At 37.9% G+C, this 24,091-nt stretch overlaps 1 protein-coding gene across 2 annotated transcripts in view; it reads left to right on the forward strand.

Annotated features, from left to right (window-relative positions):
- ARNT2 (aryl hydrocarbon receptor nuclear translocator 2) overlaps window positions 1–17,460 on the forward strand; it is a 52,304-nt gene extending 34,844 nt beyond the window's left edge. The window contains exons 8-18 of one of the 2 annotated variants that reach the window (XM_072402725.1): window positions 5,464–5,540; window positions 6,643–6,777; window positions 7,047–7,121; window positions 7,659–7,810; window positions 9,759–9,831; window positions 9,916–10,042; window positions 10,768–10,864; window positions 13,025–13,160; window positions 13,251–13,416; window positions 15,915–16,051; window positions 16,676–17,460. In XM_072402725.1, the coding sequence (XP_072258826.1) occupies window positions 5,464–5,540; window positions 6,643–6,777; window positions 7,047–7,121; window positions 7,659–7,810; window positions 9,759–9,831; window positions 9,916–10,042; window positions 10,768–10,864; window positions 13,025–13,160; window positions 13,251–13,416; window positions 15,915–16,051; window positions 16,676–16,774 (1,274 nt within the window). In that variant the 3' untranslated portion in view covers window positions 16,775–17,460. The remainder of the gene's footprint in view (window positions 1–5,463; window positions 5,541–6,642; window positions 6,778–7,046; window positions 7,122–7,658; window positions 7,811–9,758; window positions 9,832–9,915; window positions 10,043–10,767; window positions 10,865–13,024; window positions 13,161–13,250; window positions 13,417–15,914; window positions 16,052–16,675) is intronic. The other variant, XM_072402726.1, reaches the window with a different exon arrangement.
- Window positions 17,461–24,091: the final 6,631 nt, after the last annotated feature.

A 24,091-nucleotide genomic window follows, 5' to 3' on the forward strand; every position in this document is an offset into this window, starting at 1 on the left:
TTCTGGGAGCAAGTTAATTAGATTTCCATAAACAGTAACAGAGGTCACTGTAAATTTTGTTGTTCATCCATGATGTACTTAAATGTCCATAAGCCAGATCACAGATGGAAACCACCTCTTGGAGTCTATAATCAATTGGTCAGATTTCTCTTCCCTCCCTGTTACACCATACTTGTAGGTTTGTGATCTGCAGCCCCTATTTATTGTACAGTCATGCATGATATATTGGTGCTTTAAAAATAAAAGTTATAAAAATAATAGTAATAATATTAATAGTGAAAGATAATTTGCAATCCTACAGAATACCTGGAATGTGGTTGCTGTTCCATTTGTGCCCGTGTACTTTGACCTTATACAAACTTTGAGATAAATTTCACTTTGCCTGTAAGTAAAATTATAAATCTTTACAGCTAAATATTTAATGGAAAATCCTGCATTATGAACCAGATCATTCTCACAAGCAACCCTTCAGCAACCTCTTAAATATGTCCGTTTATATTGTGTTTGTCTGTCTATTAAAATAACCATACATATCTGGCACCCCTGCTGAGCAGCATGCGCCAGGCCGAGAACTGCAGACTTTCCATTGTGTTAAATCCCAGATTCCGAGCAGCGGCCAAGGCTTTTTGCTTTGCGGCCACACTTTAAATGTCCTAGATTTATTCAGCAGTAGCTTGAAGAGAGTCCCATAAAAGGAAAGTGTAACTGAAATCACATCTGGCGTACAAAACAAAAGTCTGACTGCTCGTTTGTGCTCCTCTTAACTATTTATACACAGTGGAAGCTGACACGGTTTATTTTCTCAATATGCATACAAAGGCCAGTTAAAAAGTGAAAATAAACTCATTAGTGAGGGTGAGCTTTTGCCATTGTCAATAAGTATGCAGAGCATATCTGCAGATTGTGGCACATACCTACCACCTTGTTTGTGCCCTTCAGCAATGATGGGACCGGAGTACTGTCACTACTGCATTTTCTGCTCTAATTTGGTTGCTGACTCCTGGCCCCACCACAATCCCCTTTGACCATTGGGTGGCCACTGTTGATGTAACATGAGTTACATTTGCTCTGGCAGTACCAAGAATAATACAATACGTGGAGCATATGCTGTTCGGTGTAAATAGAGTACAAAAAGTCACCAGGAGCCAGAGAAAAGTTTTTTTTGGCTAATTTGCATGTCTCTTTTTCCAAAAACCTCTACCTCCCCGTGACTTTTTGTGCTCCTGAATTTACTTCCACTTCCACAAAATTCCCTGTAAGTGATATCAGACTGAACTGCGGGTTAAGCAGATGGAGTCTATGCATAGTTCAAACGATACAAGATTGACCCAATATGACCATTGCAGACGTTCACCACTGTATCATGCACAAGCAGGAAGACAATAGCTAAATACAGAGATGGATTGGGATCCAGCAATCACATCAAACATTCAAACTGCTGAATCATTTGACCTCCCTTATAATTAGACCACATATGGATAGTGTTTACATAGTGGTGTCCCTGTAGTGTTGACATATGAGACACATTTTTGATTGCAGGAAATATTTGATTGCTAAAATACATTCTAAGGACTTTTTAATAAGCCACTAGGAAGAGAAATTGTGTAAGGGCAATGCAAACTAACTCACAATAGCCAATCAAGTTTCTGATAACGTGGTCAGATCGGTGAAAAAGAAATTCTGGATGATAGCCGTATTAAATCCATTTATTTGGTGTTATGTCTGTGGTGAAATCATACCTTGCTAGGCTGCATAGATGACTATAATGAGTTCCGGTCTGTTCCTACTAATGCAAGTATTGGTCATGTATCTTCAGCTGTTTAATTCATCAGTATCAGGCATCATGTAGAGCATTATACACTTTCATTTAAAGATATCCAGATTAAAAAAATTCTGTTGCTGAACCTTGTAGTTTTTACTACAGGAAACATACGGTTACAATAAACTGATACAAGAAATAACAAGTCTGTCATCAATGGAAACTGACATTCTCCTGGCTTATGTAAGAGCTGCTGGGCTCATTCAGTTCAGCACACCACTCAGGGAGCATTGTTCTTTCCTAAAGTGGAACTCAAACTTATAGTTTGTGCTTTTATAGATTGAGAAATTGTGAGATCTTCTAATAAACTACTTTCACTGCAGCCCGTGTCCTTGTTCCACATACAGGGATGGTTTTAGGGTAGGGCAAACTGGGCAATTTTCCCTATGTTCTCCAGCTACCCAACTGACAGAATAGCAAGGGGTGCAGGGAGCTGGAATGTTGTTTATTTTTGTGACCCCCTACTTAATATTCAGCCATATAACAAGACCATCCTTGTCCACATATGTATCTTTACACTGATCTTACTCAGTCCACCTTTTAGCCAAATGTTATGTTCCCCCTGCTTTCCTTTACACAGAAGCACTTTCTGTTTTATGTGGGAAGTTTTTAGGAGTTCTTCCACAAAATCAGCACTTTGAGTAATACGGAAATGGTGATTCCCAAAAAGACCTCTGTTTGACATCTCTTCAGAATCACCAGTGCCATTAACATGGCAATTAGGGGCCTCTTTATAAAGAGGTGGTAATTGAAGAATGCTACTTTTCCTGCTTTTTTGTGCAATTTTTCTGAAGAATGGCATGCTTGTCCCATTTAGAAAAGTAGTGATCAGCTATAAAGGTCACTGCTTTCCAGAATTTCTCTCTCTATCCAGGAATAGGGATAGTGCTCCGCTGATTGGCTGAGGAAAGCTTTCCCCAGCCAATCAGAGAGCACTAGAGGTTTTAAATGGGGAGAATTGTCCCCATTTAACCTCTAGTGCCGGGGATTGCACACTGTTCTCAATAAATGCGACCACGGCTGCATTTATTGAAAGATCCCTGGCACTAGAGGTTATTTAAACTCTAGTGCCACGGATCGCATACTGTTCTCAATGAATGCGACTGCGGACGCATTCATTGAAAGATCCCCGGCACTAGAGGTTAATTAACCTCTAGTGTCGCAGATTGCACACTGTTCTCAATTATTGCAACTGGGGCCGCATTCATTGAGAAGATCCCTGGGGCACTAGAGGCTAAATGGGGACAAGTCTCCTTTTTCATTCTCCTCTAGTGCTCTGTGATTGGCTGGGGAAAGGAAAATCCTGATGAGGCTTGAGCTGTCATCAGGGTTTACCTTTCCTCAACCAATCACAGAGCACTAGAAGTGATGAATGGGGAGACTTGCCCCATTTACCCTCTAGTACTCGGGGATCCCACACTGTCAGGAGGATTCCCACGGCTGTGCACAAATCACACACATTCAATAAATTACTTTAACAATGATTTTTTTAACATATTTTTTTTACACACAACTTTGCCTCGTCGAATCTCATGTTTTTCGGGCCGGGTTCATCCGAATTCGAACAACCATATTTGGGTCGAATATAAGGACAACTCGAATTCGAACACTAATAATCAGTGACCATTCACTAAAAAAAATAAGTAAATTACCCTTTTTTAAGCTGCAATCAATCAAGTGTATAAATACTCCTTCTCTGGGGCCACTATCTCCTCTTTGGGGCCACTATCTCCTCTTTTGAAAAGTGGCAACTGTGGCAAAAGTGGGGTCTGGGTGTTGAAACAAACATAGTTCACATATAAATACTTTTATAGTAGGGCTCAGACTGATTGCAACTATATATATATATATATGTATATATATATATATATAGAGAGAGAGAGAGAGAGAGAGAGAAATTCTGGAAAGCAGTGATCTCTGTAGCTGATCACTACTTTTCTAAATGGGACAAGCATGCCATTCTTCAGAAAAATTGCATTATGTATGTAAGTAATACCAAATTTTCATTCCATATCCTTTTCACTCTTTTATAAGTGGACCTCATGGAGTCAAAGCACACATAGGGCACCCACAGCTACTGCATGCTCAGAAAGACCACATGATGGCTATATGATCCCACCAAATCTATACTTTATGTGTGCCATTCTACTACCTACTTTGGCTAATTTATGTAAGAAATTGGTATTAACTTTACAGATAATACATCTTCAATAAAAAAGTACACATTCAACCCCCACCTTTTGTTTTTGCTACTGACCTGTCAGAAAATATAAATAGTTCTTGCATAATATGGCACCCCAAGCTAAGGGGTTACTGCACAAATGATGAAAAGTCAGGGTATGTCCTGTGTGTTAAAAGTCAGGTACCAATCTATGCCTACCTGCATTGAAATTAAATACACTCTGGCCTTTGCAGCATTAGGGTCCCAGGTTTGAATCTTGACCAGGACACTCTCTGCATGAAGTTTGGATGTTCACCCTGTTTTTGTGTGGGTTTCCTCCCACATCCCAAAAACATGCAGTTAGGTTGATTGGTTTACCCCCCAATATGGCCTTAGGCTGTGATAATGACATATGACTATGGTAGGGACATTATATTGTGAGCTCCTTTTGAGGGACAGCTAGTTACATAACTATGGACTTTGTAAAGTGGCACGTAATATGTCACGGCTATATAATTCCTTTATCGGCTATAAAGAATGTTATAATTTCTGTGTTTCATATAATTTTTTTTCTGCTGTTTGAAACATTGATAAAAATAAATATATTACAAATGAACATAACATCTGAAGTTGATAACCAATTGTAAAGCAAAAGATCTGTAAGCACAATTAATTTTATATTTAGACCTGACCACATTATGAATCTGTCCCAGGACTTATAGACAATAATGAAATCAATCTTAATTCACCCCCCCCCCCATGTCTGTAGTAAAACCATCCCCAAAAGTTGTCTCTATAAGTTTATTGCCATCCTTTGACAAGACGGGCATTGGTTTCTTCACTCTTGTTCCGTCACCACATTACTCAAAGCCTTGTGAAATGGGTTTGGAAAATGCTTAAACCAAGTGCAGAAGTAAAAGCCGCATTTTTTCCAAATTCATAACAGGAAGTTTGGATGGCTCCAAGCAGTGCAGAATTGCATGTGATAAAAATACCTCTAATGAGACACAAATGTGCTCCATCGCCTCTGATTTGCTACCAGTAAACAACATTCTTGAATTGTGTGTCTGCTGAACAGGGGGAACCAGGGACAGCAACTTCTCAAATATCCACAGCAGAAGCTTCATTAACCCCCTTGTGCCATGACGTAGTCACTGACAATTTACATATAAAGTTAACAGATTTGTTTCTCGTGCAAGAAAACAGTTTGATGATCAGTTTTCCTCTTAGTTGCTTGTCACTATGACCAAATATGTGGCTATAAATATTTCCTAATTTACGTGGGTGTACTTAAGCTTGTAATACATACACGTGTGATTTTTACATTCCATTGTGAGTTATATTTAGGTATACAGCTGTGTAATGGTAATTTGTGAAATGTCTTATTATTGAGACATTTATTTACTTTTGATAGATGTGGGTTTTCTATGACCCAATACTCTGTACATGCTTATGCTTTATATTTTTTTCTGATCTGTTACAGGAATGACAATACCTGAAGAGGATGCTGAAGTGGGCCAGGGGAGTAAATACTGCCTGGTTGCAATTGGAAGGTTACAGGTTAGCATTTTATGGTTGCTGCCTCTCATAGGTAGAGAAGAGATCTAATTTGGCCCATAAAAAAGGTTTTCTAGCACCCCATCAAGTTTTTTACCATTTAAAATGAAACCTACTTTAATGTACAGCGCTGCGTGATATGTTGGCACTATATAAATACATATTATTATTGTTATTATTAATAAACAGTATTTATATAGTACCAACATATTACACAACGCTGTACATTAAATAGGAGTTGCAAATGATAGACAGATACAGACAGTGACACAGGAGGAGGAGAGAATCCTGCCCCAAAAAGCTTACAGTCTAGGAGGTGGGGGAAGTAACACACAATAGGAGGGGGAATGTGGAATGCTGGAAAGTAGTGAGGGCCTAGGAGACATAAAAAAATGGGTAGGCAAGTAAGTTTCAAATTATGGGTTTTGAGTGCTCTTTTAAATGAGCTTAATAATAATAATAATAATAATAAGCAATAATTTTTCAGTATTACCTAATCAAGGTTTGGTTAAGGGGTATTTATAAAAAACAAAAGTCCCAGCTTTTATTATTATCAATATCAAAACCAAACTTAATCCAGGATTTATTTTACCTTTTGAGGGGAACGTTAATAGGCAATATAGAGTGTTTTCAATTCCCTAGCACAGTCCTTGGCCTCCTTTTGCACCGCTTTTTTCTTCTGAGGGTGTGTACTGTATAGCCGAGCTCCTATGCCCACCACTTACTTCCCTCCATAACTTTATGTAGCTACTATAGTCTTTTACTTGAATGACAGCTCCACTGGGCTGCAGACATCACATTCAAGATAGTGGGACCCATGATCTCAATGCTTCTGATTATCTACTCCAGGAAGGCCTTTACCTGCCTAAAATGTAAATAAAACCTTTTGGGAATAATGTTGAAATAAATAATCTGATGACAGGGTCACTTTAAACTTCTTTCCCTTATTGTTCTTTGAGCAGCTTCGCCGACCCTAAGAGTCTTTTTTCCATGCTATCTGTCTTTTCATTTCTTATAGCAATGAAGTAATCCAAGTGCAAGTTTACCACTTTATTACACAGCCCAGTATAAATAAAGGGATGAAATATATTGCTGTCATTTACAGGTCACCAGTTCCCCGGGGAGCCTAGATATGAATGGAATGTCTCTTCCTACGGAGTTCTTATCACGACACAGCACAGAAGGGATCATCACATTCGTGGACCCTCGCTGCATCAGTGTGATTGGGTATCAGCCGCAGGTTGGTGGTCTGTGAAATGTCTGGGGCTGAATAAGCAGTTTTATTTTTGTTACGGCTTGCCTTGGATTTGGCCTTAGTTTACTGCTCTAAGTTTGTCAATTTACTGTTAGATGTTCTGTGCCTTTGATCATTCCTTGTTTGTTTTTATTTCCTTGACTTGGTTATTGTATCATGGAAAAGGTCTATATAGCTTTCATATTTTATGAATGTTAAGACCTCAGACAGGCATGCATTGTTCTTGAAAAATTCTAAGCAGTTTTTCTGTCTAGGATCTCCTGGGGAAAGACATAATTGAATTTTGCCACCCTGAAGACCAGAGTCATCTTCGAGAGAGCTTTCAACAGGTAACTAGCACTGATGGAGAAGAGGAATTATAATGAGCTCCATGTATATTCACCTAGATTCCTTTTTTATAAAGCACGTTTTAGATTGAATCACTTGGCATCACCAAATGACTGAGTTTGATTTTTTCTGTCAGCCATCATATTTGAAAATGTTACTAGAACTGGTAATATCAAGACAAAAGATCATCTCAATGTAGGAAGTCACCAGTGGCTTTTTCCTGCAGATTGTAATATCGGTATAAAGGAGGATTTACATATCTGATGATATCTTGAAGACAAAGATTAAAAAAAACAGAAAATTCGGTTCCAGACAGATTAATAACACAAATAATCTCATAGGAACCTGTTACTGTGGGATTCAGGGTTTCTATGTTATACAGATTCAGTGCAAATTTACTTTACTTGCCTGAAAAAGTCATAGTTGTGAGAGATGTTTAAGTGGAATGGGCATTATTAATATGCCATTGTCTATTACCAGCAAGTACTTCTGTTTCAGTGCTCAGTGTTTTCATCATTAACATCTCATTTTCCCATTAGGTGGTAAAGCTAAAAGGACAGGTGCTGTCAGTGATGTATCGTTTCCACACAAAGACCCGAGATTGGATGTTGCTTCGCACAAGCAGCTTCACCTTCCAGAATCCATATTCTGATGAGATTGAATACATTATCTGTACAAATACCAACGTGAAGTAAGTATATCAGTAAACAAGGTCAAACTGTCTATGAAACCCATTCATATCATTTCAGACTGTCTGAACATAAAAAAGAACAATAGATTCAGCCTTCGTATTACCATCCTAGAACACGACAACTGTGTCTCAAGAGATTGCCATATTCATATACAGGCAGCTTACAGATGTTCAGTTTTTATACATTTTACCATAGGTAAACTACAATGTCATGCCTATCCACACTTAATTGGAAGAATTTAAACAAAAGTTTTATTAAGTAACTAAAACAGTGCAAATTTTTGAAGCCCCTATATTGCACTTTTAATGAGAGAATTATAGAAGCTGGAATTGCTTTTCTTTTCTGAAAGTCAGCAATCGGTGTCAGTATGAGCCACTGTCACAGAAGATCTATTCTGATCACAATTTCTGAATTCTCTTCCTGCATACTTGCTCAACGACAGACATATTCTCAGAATGTGTTTGCTTGATCCCAGTATCCCAGTATTTTTTAATACACTAGTATTTTTTATAATAGGAATTTAGACTTTTCTCTGACATTCATTTGCTGTATACTTGGGTCTGTATACTTGGGCCTGAAGCAAGCCACAGCCAGGCAACTGGAGGTTAACAATGGCAGTCTCTACAATTCTTTCATGGCAGGTGTCATCTACAAATTAACTGAAGGCAGATATAAAGGAACATCTAATGTAGTTAAATTTTTATAGAAAAGGTAATGGGCAACATGGTGGCTCAGAGGTTAGAACTCTGGGCTTTGCAGCACTAGGTCCCAGGTTTGAATCTAGGCCAGGATACTTTCTGCATGGAGTTTGAAGGTTCTCCCTATGTTTGTGTAAGTTTCTTCCAGGTACTCTGGTTTCATCCAACATTCCAAAAACATGCAGTTAGGGTAATTGACTTCCCCCAAAAAATTTACCTTAGACTGTATTTAAGACATTTGACTATGGTAGGGACATTAGATTGTGAGCCCATTTGAAGGACAGCCAGTGATATGACTATGGACTTGAAGTGTTGCATAATATGTTGGTGCTATATAAATATTGTTTAATAACATAGATTTCAATGCAGATAGTGTAAGTACCTGAACTTGTCTAGATTTTAGCCTTATGAAGTCCCTTCAGACAGAAAGTGGAAAATACCAGCACTTTAGGCCAATCCAAATCTAATATAGTACATATGTGCTAGCAGGGAACATACAAATGAAAAGACATAGCACACGATAATTTGTTGGTTTTCTGCTTCTTCCCAGTGTGCAATAAATGGCCTGGTGCTAAATGGCCTCTTCTTGATCAATCTCTGCTGCCTAAGAGGAACTGGCTATTCTTTGAGACAAGGATGCCTCATATTTCTGAGCAAAATTAAAATTCTTTGGGCAAAGAAAATAGTTTGCATGTTAGTATATTATCTGTTTATTAGGCAGCTCCTAATGGAGTTCATCTTTCTCCACTGAAATGACTATCACATCAGAGGCTGTCTACAGATACAAGAGGAGACATGCTTCCTCTTACCGCTGTTCCCCTCTCTAATTCTGAGATGCTTATGTCACATTTATCTCAGCAGTTTCAAACAGTTTCGAGCAGCATAGATCTGACTTACAGCCAGAATATTTGAGGCCTCTGGCTGTCACTATGTAACTAAAGCAACTTAGAGACTTAACAACTAAGACAATAAGTTTAAATTTACACAAATATAAATTGTTACAGTAAAAATGCTAAATAATATGTTATGTAAATTTACAATTTTCCAGGTAACTGGAAATTTGTAACATGGTTTATGATTGGAATGTTATAAAGTTGAATTTTATGGATGTTGCATAATAAATATGCTGTGCATGTTAACTAATGCTTGAACCAGACAGTCAAGGGAAGGAACTACTGTTTATTTCTTCCTAAAACCATGTGTACACTTCTAGCATACAGTATTTCCGCATCTGTTTCTGTGTCCTTAGGCAGGTCCAGCAGCAGCAGGCAGAGCTGGAGGTTCATCCAAGGGACAGCCTGTCCTCCTATGACTTGTCACAGGTGGGTATCAGGGACACTTATTCCTCCCTTCCTTGCATCTGGCCGTGCACTCAGCTTTTCCTCATTGTGTGTCATTCATTACAGGTGCCTGTACCAAACCTAGCAGGAAATGTTCATGAAGGGGGCAAGTCTGTGGTTGATAAGACTGATCCTCTCTTTTCTCAGGACCGGGACCCACGGTTTGCTGAGATGTTTGCTGGGATCACGGCCTGTAAGTTGACATTACCCTTGCCTGCATCCTAATATAAGCTGATCCAGTCTGTGAGATATATGGCAGTTTTTTATCACTTCATCGTAACACCTCCTTACCTATAAACATAAGTGTTCATTTTCTCAGTCTTCCGTCTGATGCCATTAGTCTGCTTACTTTCAACAGTTTATAGCATTTTAAAAGGGATTATGTGATCTCATATACCTATCAGGTTCAGATCAGGACAGGTCAGAGCGTAGAATTGCATTGATAGGCCCAGGGGATCCCAGAGATGTGTGTTTTCAATAAGCATTTAGGTATGTTTGTAAATGCTAGGCCAGGGTCACAGGCAGAGTCTTTACTGAGAAGGAATGTAATGTTAACATATCCAAGGTGCCTTCCTCTAGTCAGCCTGTCGCCATCAGCGCATAGTTATAGGGGTAACCAGGGCCTGCGTCTCTAGTAGAATTAATCTCAGCGTCTGCAGGAGATCCAAGGTCATGTCAAATATTTATATGCTGTTTGTGAGGTTAAACGGATGGTTAGTGTGGATTTTTTGTTGACTATGGAGTGGTTTTATCATACTGGAATGTTTGTGTATTTGTGATTGACTCTGTATGTTATGCTTAAATGTCTACTATGATTATGATCTGTTTCAGACTAGTGTAGCAGCGGTGCTGATATTTGATGAATGAGCGGTGTAATGGATTCTGAATGTGTGCCATATTTTAAATTTTTTTTTTCAGCGGAAAAGAAAATGTTGTCTGCATCGGGTAGCGGGACGCAGCAGTTGTATTCAACAGGCAGTCCTTTCCAGCCTGGGCATACTGGCAAGTCTTTTAGGTATCAGGCCAACACTTCTGTATCAATGGATTCTGTTAGGGACTCTACTTAAGTGGGATGTATTGTGGAGTTTTGTACATATTTCTTGCTTTATTCATTATGATTACAAGCAATATATATATATTATATGACAAATATATATATATATATATATATATATATATACACATATAGAAATATATATATAGATATTATTATTATTAATTCTAAATGTTATGTTTCCTTTTTGTAGTCTGGTAACAATTTTTTCACATAATAAACTTACAAATTAATATTATTTGGTATCCTTTCAAGCCCAGCAGGTGGAGATTTTGGTTCCTTTGCGCATTTTCAAATTTTTCAGTCTCTTACCTTGTTCTTTTGATGTAAAGGACAACCTTTACATCAAATGAACAAGGGAAGAGACTGAAAATGGGATGTTGACAGAGCTCAATAGCTAAGTCTGAAATTTACACAGACTGGGAAATTGATTTATCACTGGGACATATTCCAAAGTCTTAATCAGATTATGCAAGCATCAACATAGTGGGCATGTGCTGGTCTTTATTTAGACCATAGCTTTGTAGTAATTCTTTGTAATGTACTAAAGTCTAGACATAGTTTATATTATAACATAATAGATATGTAGTCAGACATTACACTAATAAACTCCAGTCTTATAGTCGTGTCTCAGATTTCTGGTTTGTGCAAAGTGTCTAAATATGACTGTGCAGTCTAAAAGACATCAGCATTAGAGTCAGTGGTCTCAGTATTCAGCATTCAGCAACACGCCTTGTCCAACCAGGTCCCTCTTTTCATCTACAATACAAGTCTGTGTGAGGACATTTGTGATGGGGGTTGTGGCTGTTACTCGCCCATGCCAGCATGTGAACATTTTCAGAGAGAAGTTAAAGGTGGTTTCAAGCAAAACTCTATCATAAACATGAGGAGGACGATACTGTAAAAATACAAGAAGGTGTGAGACTTCAAAAGTGTTTATTTGTAAAAAAAAATAATTGTATATAGATAGAAAAAAGCAGATACATTACAGTGTGAGTCCCTTGGAGGGACCGCTAGTGACATGACTATGGACTTTGTAAAGCGCTGTGTAATATGGTGGCGCTATATAAATACTGTGTAATAATATTATTAATATATAACATCAATTACAACTATACAAAACTACCTAAACACTGATCCACCAAATCCATTATAATTTTTCTTATCAGGAGCACTGACAGCCATAATTACTAAGAGGTGTGTCCTCTCAGAAATTTAAGAATTCACAAATATTAAGTAAATTTAATTTCTATCCCTCTCTTGGCCTTTGCGTACCACCAGGTAGGGAGAGTCATGGATATTTAACAAGAGAGATGTATGAAAAGTTCAGAAAGAAAAAATCTGATGTGTTTGCTAACCAGTCAGGAATAGTCCTAGTAAATGTCATATAGAATACGAAGGTTATTAGTGGCCACAACCCTTCATTTTTCATTCTTCTATCTTTTTATACATAAGACCAAATAATAAATCTTTAATTTCCCTAGAATGTACACTTTATAATCCTTTCATAAATAAATATATATAAATATATATTTATATAAATGTTGCTATAAAGAACACATTAAGATTAACACTTGTCCACTGATCTGCGTTGTAAAAAAAACAAAAAAAAAAACACAATAATGCTTACACCTATCTGTTGCTGTGCATTGCAAAAAATGTATGTGTTAACTTTAATAACTGTCTGCTCCTTGTATTGCAGTAACACAAAAATTGAGTGACATTGATTTTGGCGGCCAATTGATTCATTCTGAATGGCACCAGTGTGTTAAAGTATCTTAGCTCAACACATACATTGTAGCTCACCACAACACCTGGTAACATACAATCATGAGCTGAGGTTCCATATCACATTGTATGTTTCTACTGATCGGGTCTGTTTCCAGACCATTTTTAATAAATATCCGGCCTTAACACAAACATGTCAATGTGCTACATATTATGTGTTAATGTGCATGTGTGTGTTATCGTAATGCTATGGGACTGACAGACCCTTAGTCACTAGTGTGACTTGTCATTCACTCATGTGTGCCCATGCTGACACCCCCAGAATGTGTGGCCTGTTTGCTGTCTGGTTCTTGCTTTTGTCTTTATTAAGTCACCTACTTTCTTTTATTCCAGCTCCTCAGTGGTTCATGTGACAGGAGTTAACGACATCCAGTCTCCAACTGGCACAAGCCAAAACCTTAGCCAGATATCCCGCCAGCTTAACGCTGGACAGGTCTGGACAGGAAGCCGACCTCCTTTTCAAGGACAGGTATTGTGAAACCAATATATCAATATTGTCCTAAGGTGTGGCCAAAATGTCTGAGACACTTTTATAAATATATATTTATTTATTTCACAGCAAATTACCACTCAGTCTGGTAAAGCTCAGTCATCTCCATTTGGCATTGGAACAAGCCACACATACACATCTGACCCAGCTACGTATAGCCCATTATCCAGCCCAGCTACATCCTCTCCCAGTGGAAACGCTTACTCTAGCCTTGGAGGAAGAAATGCTGCTTTCAGTAAGGCTGTTTTCTTTTGTTTGTATCATTTGAGACTTTTAGAGTTATTTTTTACAAGCTGATCTCTAAGCATAAGGACATTCACACCTCCAACCAAGGGTGGTATGAAAAAAATATTTTCACTAACCATATGACTCCCTACCTCGACATTTTTTCTTTCTCTGTTTACTCCCCGGTTGGGTCCTTGCTCTGATGTCCATGTCACTTCCACGTGACATGGACACTTCTCTTTGGCTGTCTGCAGCAAGATCCTTTTCTCAGTGGGCAAAAATGGTGTCATCAGCAGGGGACAGGCCGGGAGCAGCTATCTCAGGTTTCATTGTATCAACCAGATTCTTGGATGCTGTCAAAGGACCAGAATGACAATGTTAGTTTGTTATATCTTTATTCACAAGTTAAGACCTGTTTGATACTGTGGGAAGTCAGGATAGACACATTTTGATTTTGATGTTCCACTAATGTGGGAACAAATACTATAGAAGAAGGCTTGCTTTCACTGATGTCAATACATTTTATCAGAGGCATAGCTAAATTGCATTACAAACTGGAGGAGGCCACTACCCACCAATGAGATCTCAGATGTTAATTCTTGCCTTCACTTTTATGTCTACAAAGTATGTTCGATTGGTAGCATTGAGTGTTATGAATTACTGCTCAGGAGATTGCCTGACGAAGCCAACCAGCTAAACGAGTTGGGTTTAAGATGTTGACCAGTCCTACCTTCTACCACCCGGTTAGGCAATCTCTGTCTAGTGATAAAAGCATGTCTAGTTAATGCACATAGGGCAGCCGGATTCTTATTTTACTACCTATTTAATGCACATTTATTGTATTTGTTTCACTACCAATTGCATATGAGTTGTATGCCAAATATAGTTTTGACACTTGCCACTTAAAACCCCAGCCTTCTTCTCTTTTTCTTTTATTAAGCATTTTTCTGGGGCAGGCAACAATGACATAAAGTAAGAAGGGTCAAACTCTTTTATCATTTTCATATATGCTCAGGAGATTGCAATATTCCAGAGCACTTCCTATCACCCTGTACGGTTACATGTTATCTGAGTCCAACTCTGAAGTTTATAAAAGAAAGAAATTTTAGGCTCTTGACCTGAATGAGTTTGGGGCACTCAGCTTGGGTGGGGTGTGTTAATGCTACCAGTTTTACACAGGTGAGTGTATTAGAATTCCTGGAGAATGTGACAACTATAATGTGATTTATAATCTGTACCTTAATTGATTCAAAACATGAAATCATTCAAAATGTATTTGTGGTTTAGGTTTTATTTATACATAAGGACATTTTCCCTTTTGCTGTCTTTTCATCTGGAAAATATACTATTTATATGTTATCTGAAACAAACCATTGTTCCTACCATAGATCTTGTGAGTTGATAACTTTATGTGCTCTCTGTGTGTTCTTCACTCTTTTTTTTAACATTTTTATTTATTTTATTTTCAATTAACCAAAATACAAACATAGACATTGTAAATTTAAGAAGTATGAAAATACTTAAGCACAACAATATAAGAAACAAAAATCTCCATACATTGAAATAGAACATACAGGGGATGTGGATAAAAGGTAGGAAAGGATAAGTAACAACAGGGTGTGGGGATGGGATGTGGGGGTTAATGCCAATCACATAAAACAAAGTTCCAAATGGCAGAAATGGATAATGGGCATGGGCGTTATCAAGGAATGTGGTTCTTAACACACAGCATCTAAGATGTCACTCTTAGCACTGTTCTTAGTTCTCCATGTAGATCAGGGAACATCCCGAAGTTATTCATGGGTGCAGTACAATGAGTGAACATTGGTAGCTTAGAAAGAGAAATGTGTTATTGGCAGGATTACATGAACAAATACCAGAATAAATAAAACTACCACATCTAAAAATTAGTAAGATAAAATATATAACATTTTATTCTTGGGTGCAGATTCATATTAAATTGTGAAAACATTGCATTCATAACTGTGCTGCAATTATGTGGACTCCCAATCTCAAGTAGTATATGATTGCCCCTAGATTGCCCATACCAATCCAAGTGTGACCCTACTATCATATAGTTATTTTCTTATGTAGGAGTGTTTAAAAAACTTCTGATTGAAAGGATATGATACATAGGGCTGACAGTTACTAAAAGAGCTCTCCCACTAAGGGTTTAACCAGGCAGGAAACCAAACAAAAATTAGATGTGGCAAATTTTAGATCGTAATATTGAACAAAGAGGTAAATAGCTTTGGTTTGGATGTTGAAGGCCACAATTCCAAAACTTTCCAGTAAGACTCTATTATCATCAATATGCTGTTTGCGATAAATAGCATAGGATCAATTGTAATAGAATCCCAAAGAGATGTTTCTATGATCTCAACCCACATGTTGCACATTTCTGGTGCCATTTATAAAACATTCAATATGCTATAAAATAAATTAAATTCTGTTCCTAGCGTGTGCAGTGAAATGTCATTAAACAATAAAACTTTCCTCTTTGTGCAGCTGAAACAGCCCAGAGCAGCAGCCAGTTCCAGGGCCGGGCATCAGAAGTGTGGTCTCAGTGGCAGAGCCAGCATCATAATCAACAGAGCAATGATCAACATTCCCATCAACAGCCAGGTCAAGCTGAGGTGTTCCAGGTACTGTACATCCTTATATTAGGTAGTGTCTGTAGGTTGTGTAGTAGAGCAGTAGTAAATATTCAGTATATATGGATTCAGACCATAAGGCGAGAGATTGGCTGATAATCTCTGCTTTGCTTTAAATGCATAAAATGCATTCAGCTACATTGTGAATTCTAGTAGATCTTACCTCCTTAGATCTTCTCAGTATACCAGTCTTCTACAGAACATTGACCAGCCGCATGTCAGGCCCACATCATGAAGATGCAGTCAAAACAAGAAAGAAGTTTTATAACCATGTGAAGCTAATTATATATATATATATATATATATATATACAGTATATATATAAGCTTTTTATATAATGTGCAAAATGTGATGATAGGTCCACTTTAAAGTCAGCCCTGGCCCTTATAGCAGGCAGAATCTTAACTTTGTATTCAGTTAGATAATATGAAAATCACCAAGCAGGTAATTTTACCCAATTTATTTTACTAAAAGTTTTACAATGCTAAAAAAACTGACCAGTAGCCATGAAAATGTTTCCTTTAATAGTAATTTTAAAAAATCCAGTTTTGTCCCTGGCTATTACAGGAATAGTGAAGTATAATCGTTTATGTGTAAATCCTGTGTTTTCCCCAGGACATGCTCCCCATGTCTGGAGACCCCACTCAAGGAACTGGTAATTATAACATAGAAGACTTTGCAGACCTTGGGATGTTTCCACCTTTTTCTGAATAAAGTTGTGGACGAGGGCTGCTCTTCTGTGTGTTACTCATCTCAGCATTTTAACTGTACAAAAAGACAGAGGCCTGCAGACTTGGGTCCGCCGCCTGCTCGCCACAAACATCTGCACCATCTGTCTCTCAGTTCTTCATCTCGGACTATAGCTGGAAAATGACTGTGAGCCCAGCATATCCTTCATTGACTCAGACACCAAGTCTCCCATATCTTTTTTTTTCCACTGCTCCCCTGACATCAGAACATAAACAAAAGTTGGAAAGGAACGATGATGGATTGTTACAGAAAATGCCAATGATTCAATACCTTATAGATGGAAAACAATCTGCATATAACGAAGGCTGCTCACACTCATTTATACTTGACCTCTCAGTGTGCCGTGTCACTTGGCAATCTCTTCTCTATTACTCAACAGTAGAAAACAATTCAAGATGGTTTGTGTCTCTTCCTCATAATCCCAATCTTGGTGTAGTGTCTTTGGAAAAACGCTGAATCTGCAGTGGACTAGGCAGCGTCTTTGTGGCTTCATGTGACCGGTCTCACTTGCTGTCAAGCTCTCATGTTAATGTGAAGCGTATACATTGTGTATTTTGTATTACTACTGAATGTCCTGTACTAATATTAGATGCATAGTCTTACTATGCTTGGATTTTGCTAATGTTATTTCATTAAAAGTGACACCGGCAGATTGTGTTGTGTGGAAATTATTCAGATGAAAAATGGGGCAGACAGCTGTTGTCAGTCTTTGATGAATTACCAATAATAGCTATATAAATATTATCTCTACTGTAGGTTAATAGGGAAATGAATTCATTTTCAGCTCAGAGCTCTCTGTGCCAAATCATATTATTCCAGAAGCTCACTTGTGCTAGACATCTGCAACTCGATTATCTCTCCATGTTTTATTGGCTAGATATTAGAAGCGATTTAAACAAATCCTGGCGATTGACTATAAGTATTCAATAAATTATCTGCAATGCAACTGATTTTACCAATATGCCGTATCCAAATAAATAAGAATTGTGACCAAATAGGAAGATAGGTATTCTGTAAAGTGGTTGGCTTTAGGGGGGTAAGGGTATCATTTAAAGTACACCTTCATTAAAGCCGTGTGGTTCTGATCTCTTACAGTGGGCCTGATTTATTAAAGCTCTCCAAGGATGGAGAAGATACACTTTCAACAGTGAAGCTGGGTGATCCAGCAAACCTGGAATGGATTTTGTCAATCATTTGCTAGCAAATGTTTTGAATCCTAGACCAGATCCATTCCAGGTTTGCTGGATCACCCAGTGTATCCTCTCCAGTCTTGGACAGCTCTAATAAATCAGGTCCAGTAAATGTGTACACTGTCCCTATGTATTCCTTTAGGGAGTATTAGTAATTACACTTCTAAAGTTCCACTTTTAGGAATCCAGGATCAGGCAGATCATTACTCCAGAAAAAGACAGGCAATGTCCCTTATGCAATAATTCCTCCTACCTGCCTGATCAGTCCGGGTATCTGGTAAATAGCTGAGCTGTGCATGAACAGCATCAGCCTCGGTTGCTGGGATATCCGGTAATCTTGGATTCTCTTGCACATGCTGGGAATGAATAAACTCCCAAGTGCCTTCTGCAGGAATTACATCATTCTGGCCAATCTAGAACATCATCTACAGGAAGAGAAGAAAAAAGAAGATGGCGTGACCTATGAGGGAATTGGGACAGGGGAGTACCGTGGTTTTATTTTGGCTTTAATGGATGTGACATGCACATTAGGAGTCAGATAAGACCTGTTAAGAATGTAAGGAGTTGGTACTTATTCCATCACTTGCACCACCTTATGCATGAGTTGATGAGATCTTGATACTCCACAAAACAAGAGAAGACCAGAGGAGAACGGTAGGCTTGGGTGTTGCTCACAGTGAATTTTTTGCTGTGGAACTAACAATAACATTAATTTAGATTCTTGTTAGAAATTGGAAGTATTTGTGTTTGGACTGGAAACAAAGCCTTGATTTAAAAAAAGCGCTCCAAGGCTGGAGAGGATACTCTTTCTGATCCAGCAAACCTGGAATGGATGTGGTCCAGGATTCAAAACATTTGCAGGCAAATAGCAAATGACTTTGAAGTAATCCATTCCATGTTTCCTGGATCACCCAGTTTAACTGATGAAAGTGTATACTCTTCAGCTTTGGAGAGCTTTAATAAATAAGACGAATGAGGAACTACAGCTTTTGGCTGCAAACCTAACCTATATTTTCCAAACCATTATGTGATATAAAGCAGTGGAGAAGTAAATAGATGCTGTAAAGATGTTTAGTTTAGGTTAACCTGGTTGGAATTTCATACGGACTGCTCATTGAAGATCTGATAGCTAATTGGTAAAAGGAATAAGAATGGATATACCAGGAAGGTTGCTTATTATAATATTGTCTATTTTTACCAGGAACATTTTGTTACTGATATGTTTTGGTGATTAATAAAATTATTTTTCAGTGTTCTCAGTGTATTCCAGGTCTCCTTCTCACTGAAGTGTAAAGAAGTTTACCGTTTAGGAATAGAAGTTGTGTAGTGGCAATTTTTATTGTATTCTCATCAGCCTGGATTTTTAGAAGGTCAGAATAGAAGGTCCAAGTGGGAGTTATATAACTCTACAGGTAAACTAGAAAACACCTATGATCAATTTAGTTTGTGTTTTGCCTCTTTATCTGTCCCAGTATTGGTTCCCTATCCTTAAAAAATAAAATAAAGAGACAAATTCATTTGTGGTATAAAGGAAGGGTTAATAATATGAACATTCTTTCACTAATGGGATGTATACAAGGAATGCAAGCCTTGCTCAATTTCAATGTTTGTTTTGATCCTGACTAAGCCATTTTCAGATATACACAGTGTGTCATCAGCTCCCAATATGTATTGGACCTGCATTAGACATCTTATAAATACAGAACAAGAAAAGAAAACAGACAGAAATAAATAGAAGCCATGCCAAAAGAAGAAATATTTACACTGCCTTAATGAGAGCCCAAGAAGAAGCTGCTGCATTTTGTACCAGCATAAAGTCAGGCAAAGATTAGGGGCAGTGTTCCGAAAGTTGTTTTCCATCATTATGTGGTTCCTGATCCCTCCTTAGGAATATCTGGAATATTTACGGGTTTAACAGTGCATGTTAATCATCTTGATTAACCCAAACATGTCTATTATATGACATGTATGAATATAGTATAGTCACTCTTTCTCAATCTTTTTAATATGGGGGAACCCTTGAACAAACTTTCAGGTCTTCAGGGAGCCCCTTTCATAACTACTATATCCACAGCCCACAGTACATTAGTGTGGTGGTCAGTAGGAAGAATGCCTATTACACTGCTGGACAGTGGGCAAAAAAAGTCACCCTTTCAGATAGCCAAAAAGATCATTGGTGTCACTTAAATGGACCCAAAAAACACAAACTGCTCTTTGCTCAAGGAACCCCTAGCTACTTCTGAAGGAACCGTAGGAACCCCCGTTGAGAAACACTGGTTTGTGTGCTAAAAGTGCCAGAGTGGTTCATTTTCGTGCATGTGGTTTGTAACAATCTCACTTAAAGACTAATAGCTAAACAAAACTGATTTAAGTGTCATTTTGATTATAAAAATGGTTAGCCATTTTTTGTATTATAGAGACTTGCTAACAAATATGGAGGCCTTGAGGAGGGGCCCCAGCTTGACTGTTGTAGCAAAAGTAAAGATTGGATTATGAATCAGTTCCATAAATATTTGGTCTAGTGATCACCATGCATTTTTCACTCAGGCTAACCTATCGCCTATGTATTCTTCATATACTCAGTCATATTGCCCAGGTTGGTGATAGGGATTCAATAAAGGGAACCATAGATTACAGCAACCTATCCAATTCTATTGATTTTAGCAGAGCTTGGTAATGATGGGAATAGCTGTGGGCACGTTGAGACTTCAAGGCAATGTCTTTCACTAGTGAAATTTCCTTGGCCAATACGCTGTTCCACCAAGATACAGCTGATACCAACACCAGCATGGACACACTGATCCATGGACAAACATGGCAAACAGAAGCAATTATATCTATGTACTGGTCTTCAAGGACTATTCAGTGTAACCTGCTGCCATTTATTGTGGTATTATTATTATTATATTAAATATTATTACACAGTGTTTATATACCACTGACTTATTTCACTTTACAAAGTCCATATTCATGGCACTAGTTGTCCCTCAAAGGGGCTCACAATCTAATGTCCCTACTATAGTCATGAGTCTTTATTAGGGGAAAGCTAATTAACCTAACTGTATGTTGTTGGAATGTGGGAGGAAACTGGAGTACCCGGAATAAACCCACACAAACATACAGATAGTGTCTTGGTTAAGATTTTAACCCTGGGACCCAGTGCTGCAAAGGCCAGAGTGCTCACCACTGAGCCACCATGCCCTGGTATGGTGGACCTTGCAAGAAGTTAAAATTACCCCTCATTGGCCAATTTTAAAGGCAGGCAAAAAATGGTACATACATCTTCATGAAAATGTTTAAATGGTGAAAAGTATAAAAAATGGCTACTTTGTCATGTGGACATGATGTTCTATGTCTTTTGATTACTAATTTCCATCTCCATAAACTTACCGTACTCATTAGTCAAATGATCATATGTGCAGCTTATTTCCACTCCAAAAGATGCCATTCATGTATGTGAAATACATAATTTCATGAACACACTGATCCCCCCTTAACAGCTTCATTCATTTTAGGCTCATTGGTAAACAATTAAATATAAAGATGTTCAAACACGTTGTACTGGGTAGCAAAACAAAATGTTGTACTGGGTGTGGAAACAGAATGTTCTATTTATATATTTCATCACTTCCTAAACACTAAATTAATTCTAGTAGTAGTGTCCAAGAATATGGTAAACAGGGTCCATGTTTCCCAATTAGGTGTTTACAGGCAATATTGTGAAACAATATTGTTCATAAATGGTAATTCACTAAATGTTCAGGTACTTAGGGCAGGATATGGTCACCAGCTGAGGTTCTATAAGTCACCCAGTTCTTTACCTCCAGATATCACTCCCATGGCATGCATCTGGATGCTGCAGAATATAGACAGGGATTGTGACAAAGGGAAGCTAAATGATGGTTAGGCAATTCAAGGTTAAACCAAACTAATAAGGACAATGCCAAGGCTTTTTAAACACAGATTTGTCAAAATACAAGCATGGGTAAACTCAAGTTGTAGTTAGTGCCAAATAAAAAAACGTTTTAATAGTTGGAATCGTTTCAAGGGTCAGTACTAAAAAAACCCAGAAAATATGCATCAAAGTCAAAAAGTAAAACAGAGTCCAAGTTCACAGCAGAGTCAGGGCAAGTAGAGTTTAAATGAGGTTTTACAAGGCAAGGTCAGCAAGACAATAGAAGAAAACCTAAAAGTGTCTCACAAACAGAAAATTGTACAATGAGGGATTTGGTGCTCTTATAAAGATGAGGTGCCCACTCAAGCAAATTTCTTTATAGTGGAGGTATAGGTCCACTTTAAAGATTTGCTATCAGGAAGGGTGTTTTTGCAGAAAAGGGCAGGCTATGTCTCTTCTGCAATAAAATATATTCATTTGCCTGATTGTTCCCTTAAAAGCCAAAATCGGTTGGTTTTGATAACTGGATACAGAGAGGACGCAAGTAGAACTGGACACAATAATAAGGTATAAACCACAATTTTATATTGGCACAGAAATCAAAGAAGTGCATGTCCTAGAAACAACAATAGAAATCATAGAACCGTGGATATCAGAAAGATTACGTTGAGGGCAGGTTACTTATCATTCTTGGCCTCCCAGGGCTCGAAGATGGTACTGAAGATGGTGAATTATGGAACGTCTCAATTACTTTTACTAGCTGAGTGAGTGAAAGGGTCTCACACATGCCATCGAGGTACAGAAAAAACTTGGAGAGTGTGTTGGAATATGTTGATTGGCTTTTGTCTTGTCTATAAGCATCAGACGGTGTAGTTGCTGTAATTGAGGAAGAGAACGTGCGGAAGGGTTCGACCAATTCTACATGATACATTTTTTAGTCGTCAAAGAGCATAGGTGTTCAAATTTGGGAGGTGGATTGGGGGAAAATTAGTGTTGTTGTGTGGTAGTAGAGCATTGAAGCATAGAAGAGAGTAAAATTAGTTGTGGCTAATTGGAGACAACCCGTTATCCATGTCATGAAGGTGAGAGCTGAAACTCGAAATCAGTGTATCTTTGGGCATATCCACAGAGTGTCTTCCAGTAAACCAAACAGTAGTTTGCATTTCAGGTATTATGTAATTGGTAAGAGGAACTGTAAGGTATTGGTAGTTTTGCAGGCAGATGAGCAGGAGAAGCTAAGGAAGTGTGAGAATATCAGACATACTGTATGCAGACAGCAACAGGCCTACAGGTTGACCACCCAGATGAAAGGAACTGTTCTAGGTAGGATGCTGACACTTAAGTGGCCAGAATGCATGTTCGGGATTTTCACCACAAACTGGATGAGGTCATGCAAGACCTACAGAAAAACATAGGCAATATTCTTTAAAAGTTAAAAGAAAATATGTGTTTTCCGCCTTTGCAGTGCATTTTAACCACATTTGTTTTCCACATTATGGTACATTTTTGCGGTTCAAAAATGACTAAAATCTTACATTTTTTCCACAAAAATCTAAAGGAACAGAAACATACAATGGTAAGTGGGGATAAGATTACACGAGAAAAGCAAAATGCTGTTTGCCAAAAGGTAAAAATAATGCCACACCATACAAAGCAATGGTTACATTTAAATGTCTTGTGGAAATCCTTTGTAAACCTTCAAATCCTGGCATTTGAAGGCTTCATAGTTTCCTTCCTTCAGTATTTGTAGAATATTCCCCCTCTTGTCTGATTTGATTTTTTTTTTAAGTTCTATTTTTATTTGCAACCAGAAAGCCAATAAATACAAACACTTGCGTAAAAACAAAACCAGAACAACATAGAATATAAAAAGTAACACTAGGAATATTACCAATGTTGAAATACAAAGTTTTCCGATGGGATACATTAAACATGCAAGAACAAGTTGAATTCTTCTTCTAAACAAGAGTGGCAAAAAATATTTCTATTACAAATATATACATATAGGGCAATGTTTCTCTATGGAACCCTAGGGTTCCTCCGGGGGTTGCTAGGGGTTTCTTGAGAAATGAGCAATTTGTGCTTCTCAGGTCAGTTTAAGTAACACCAATGATCTTTTTACTAATCTGTAAGGGTGACATTATTCCCAATGGCCAGCAATGTAAGAGGCATTCTTCCCACTGACCACCATGCTAA

This window comes from Pyxicephalus adspersus, chromosome 2 (assembly GCF_032062135.1).
Source record: "Pyxicephalus adspersus chromosome 2, UCB_Pads_2.0, whole genome shotgun sequence".
In the NCBI taxonomy this organism is placed as follows: Eukaryota; Metazoa; Chordata; class Amphibia; order Anura; family Pyxicephalidae; genus Pyxicephalus; species Pyxicephalus adspersus.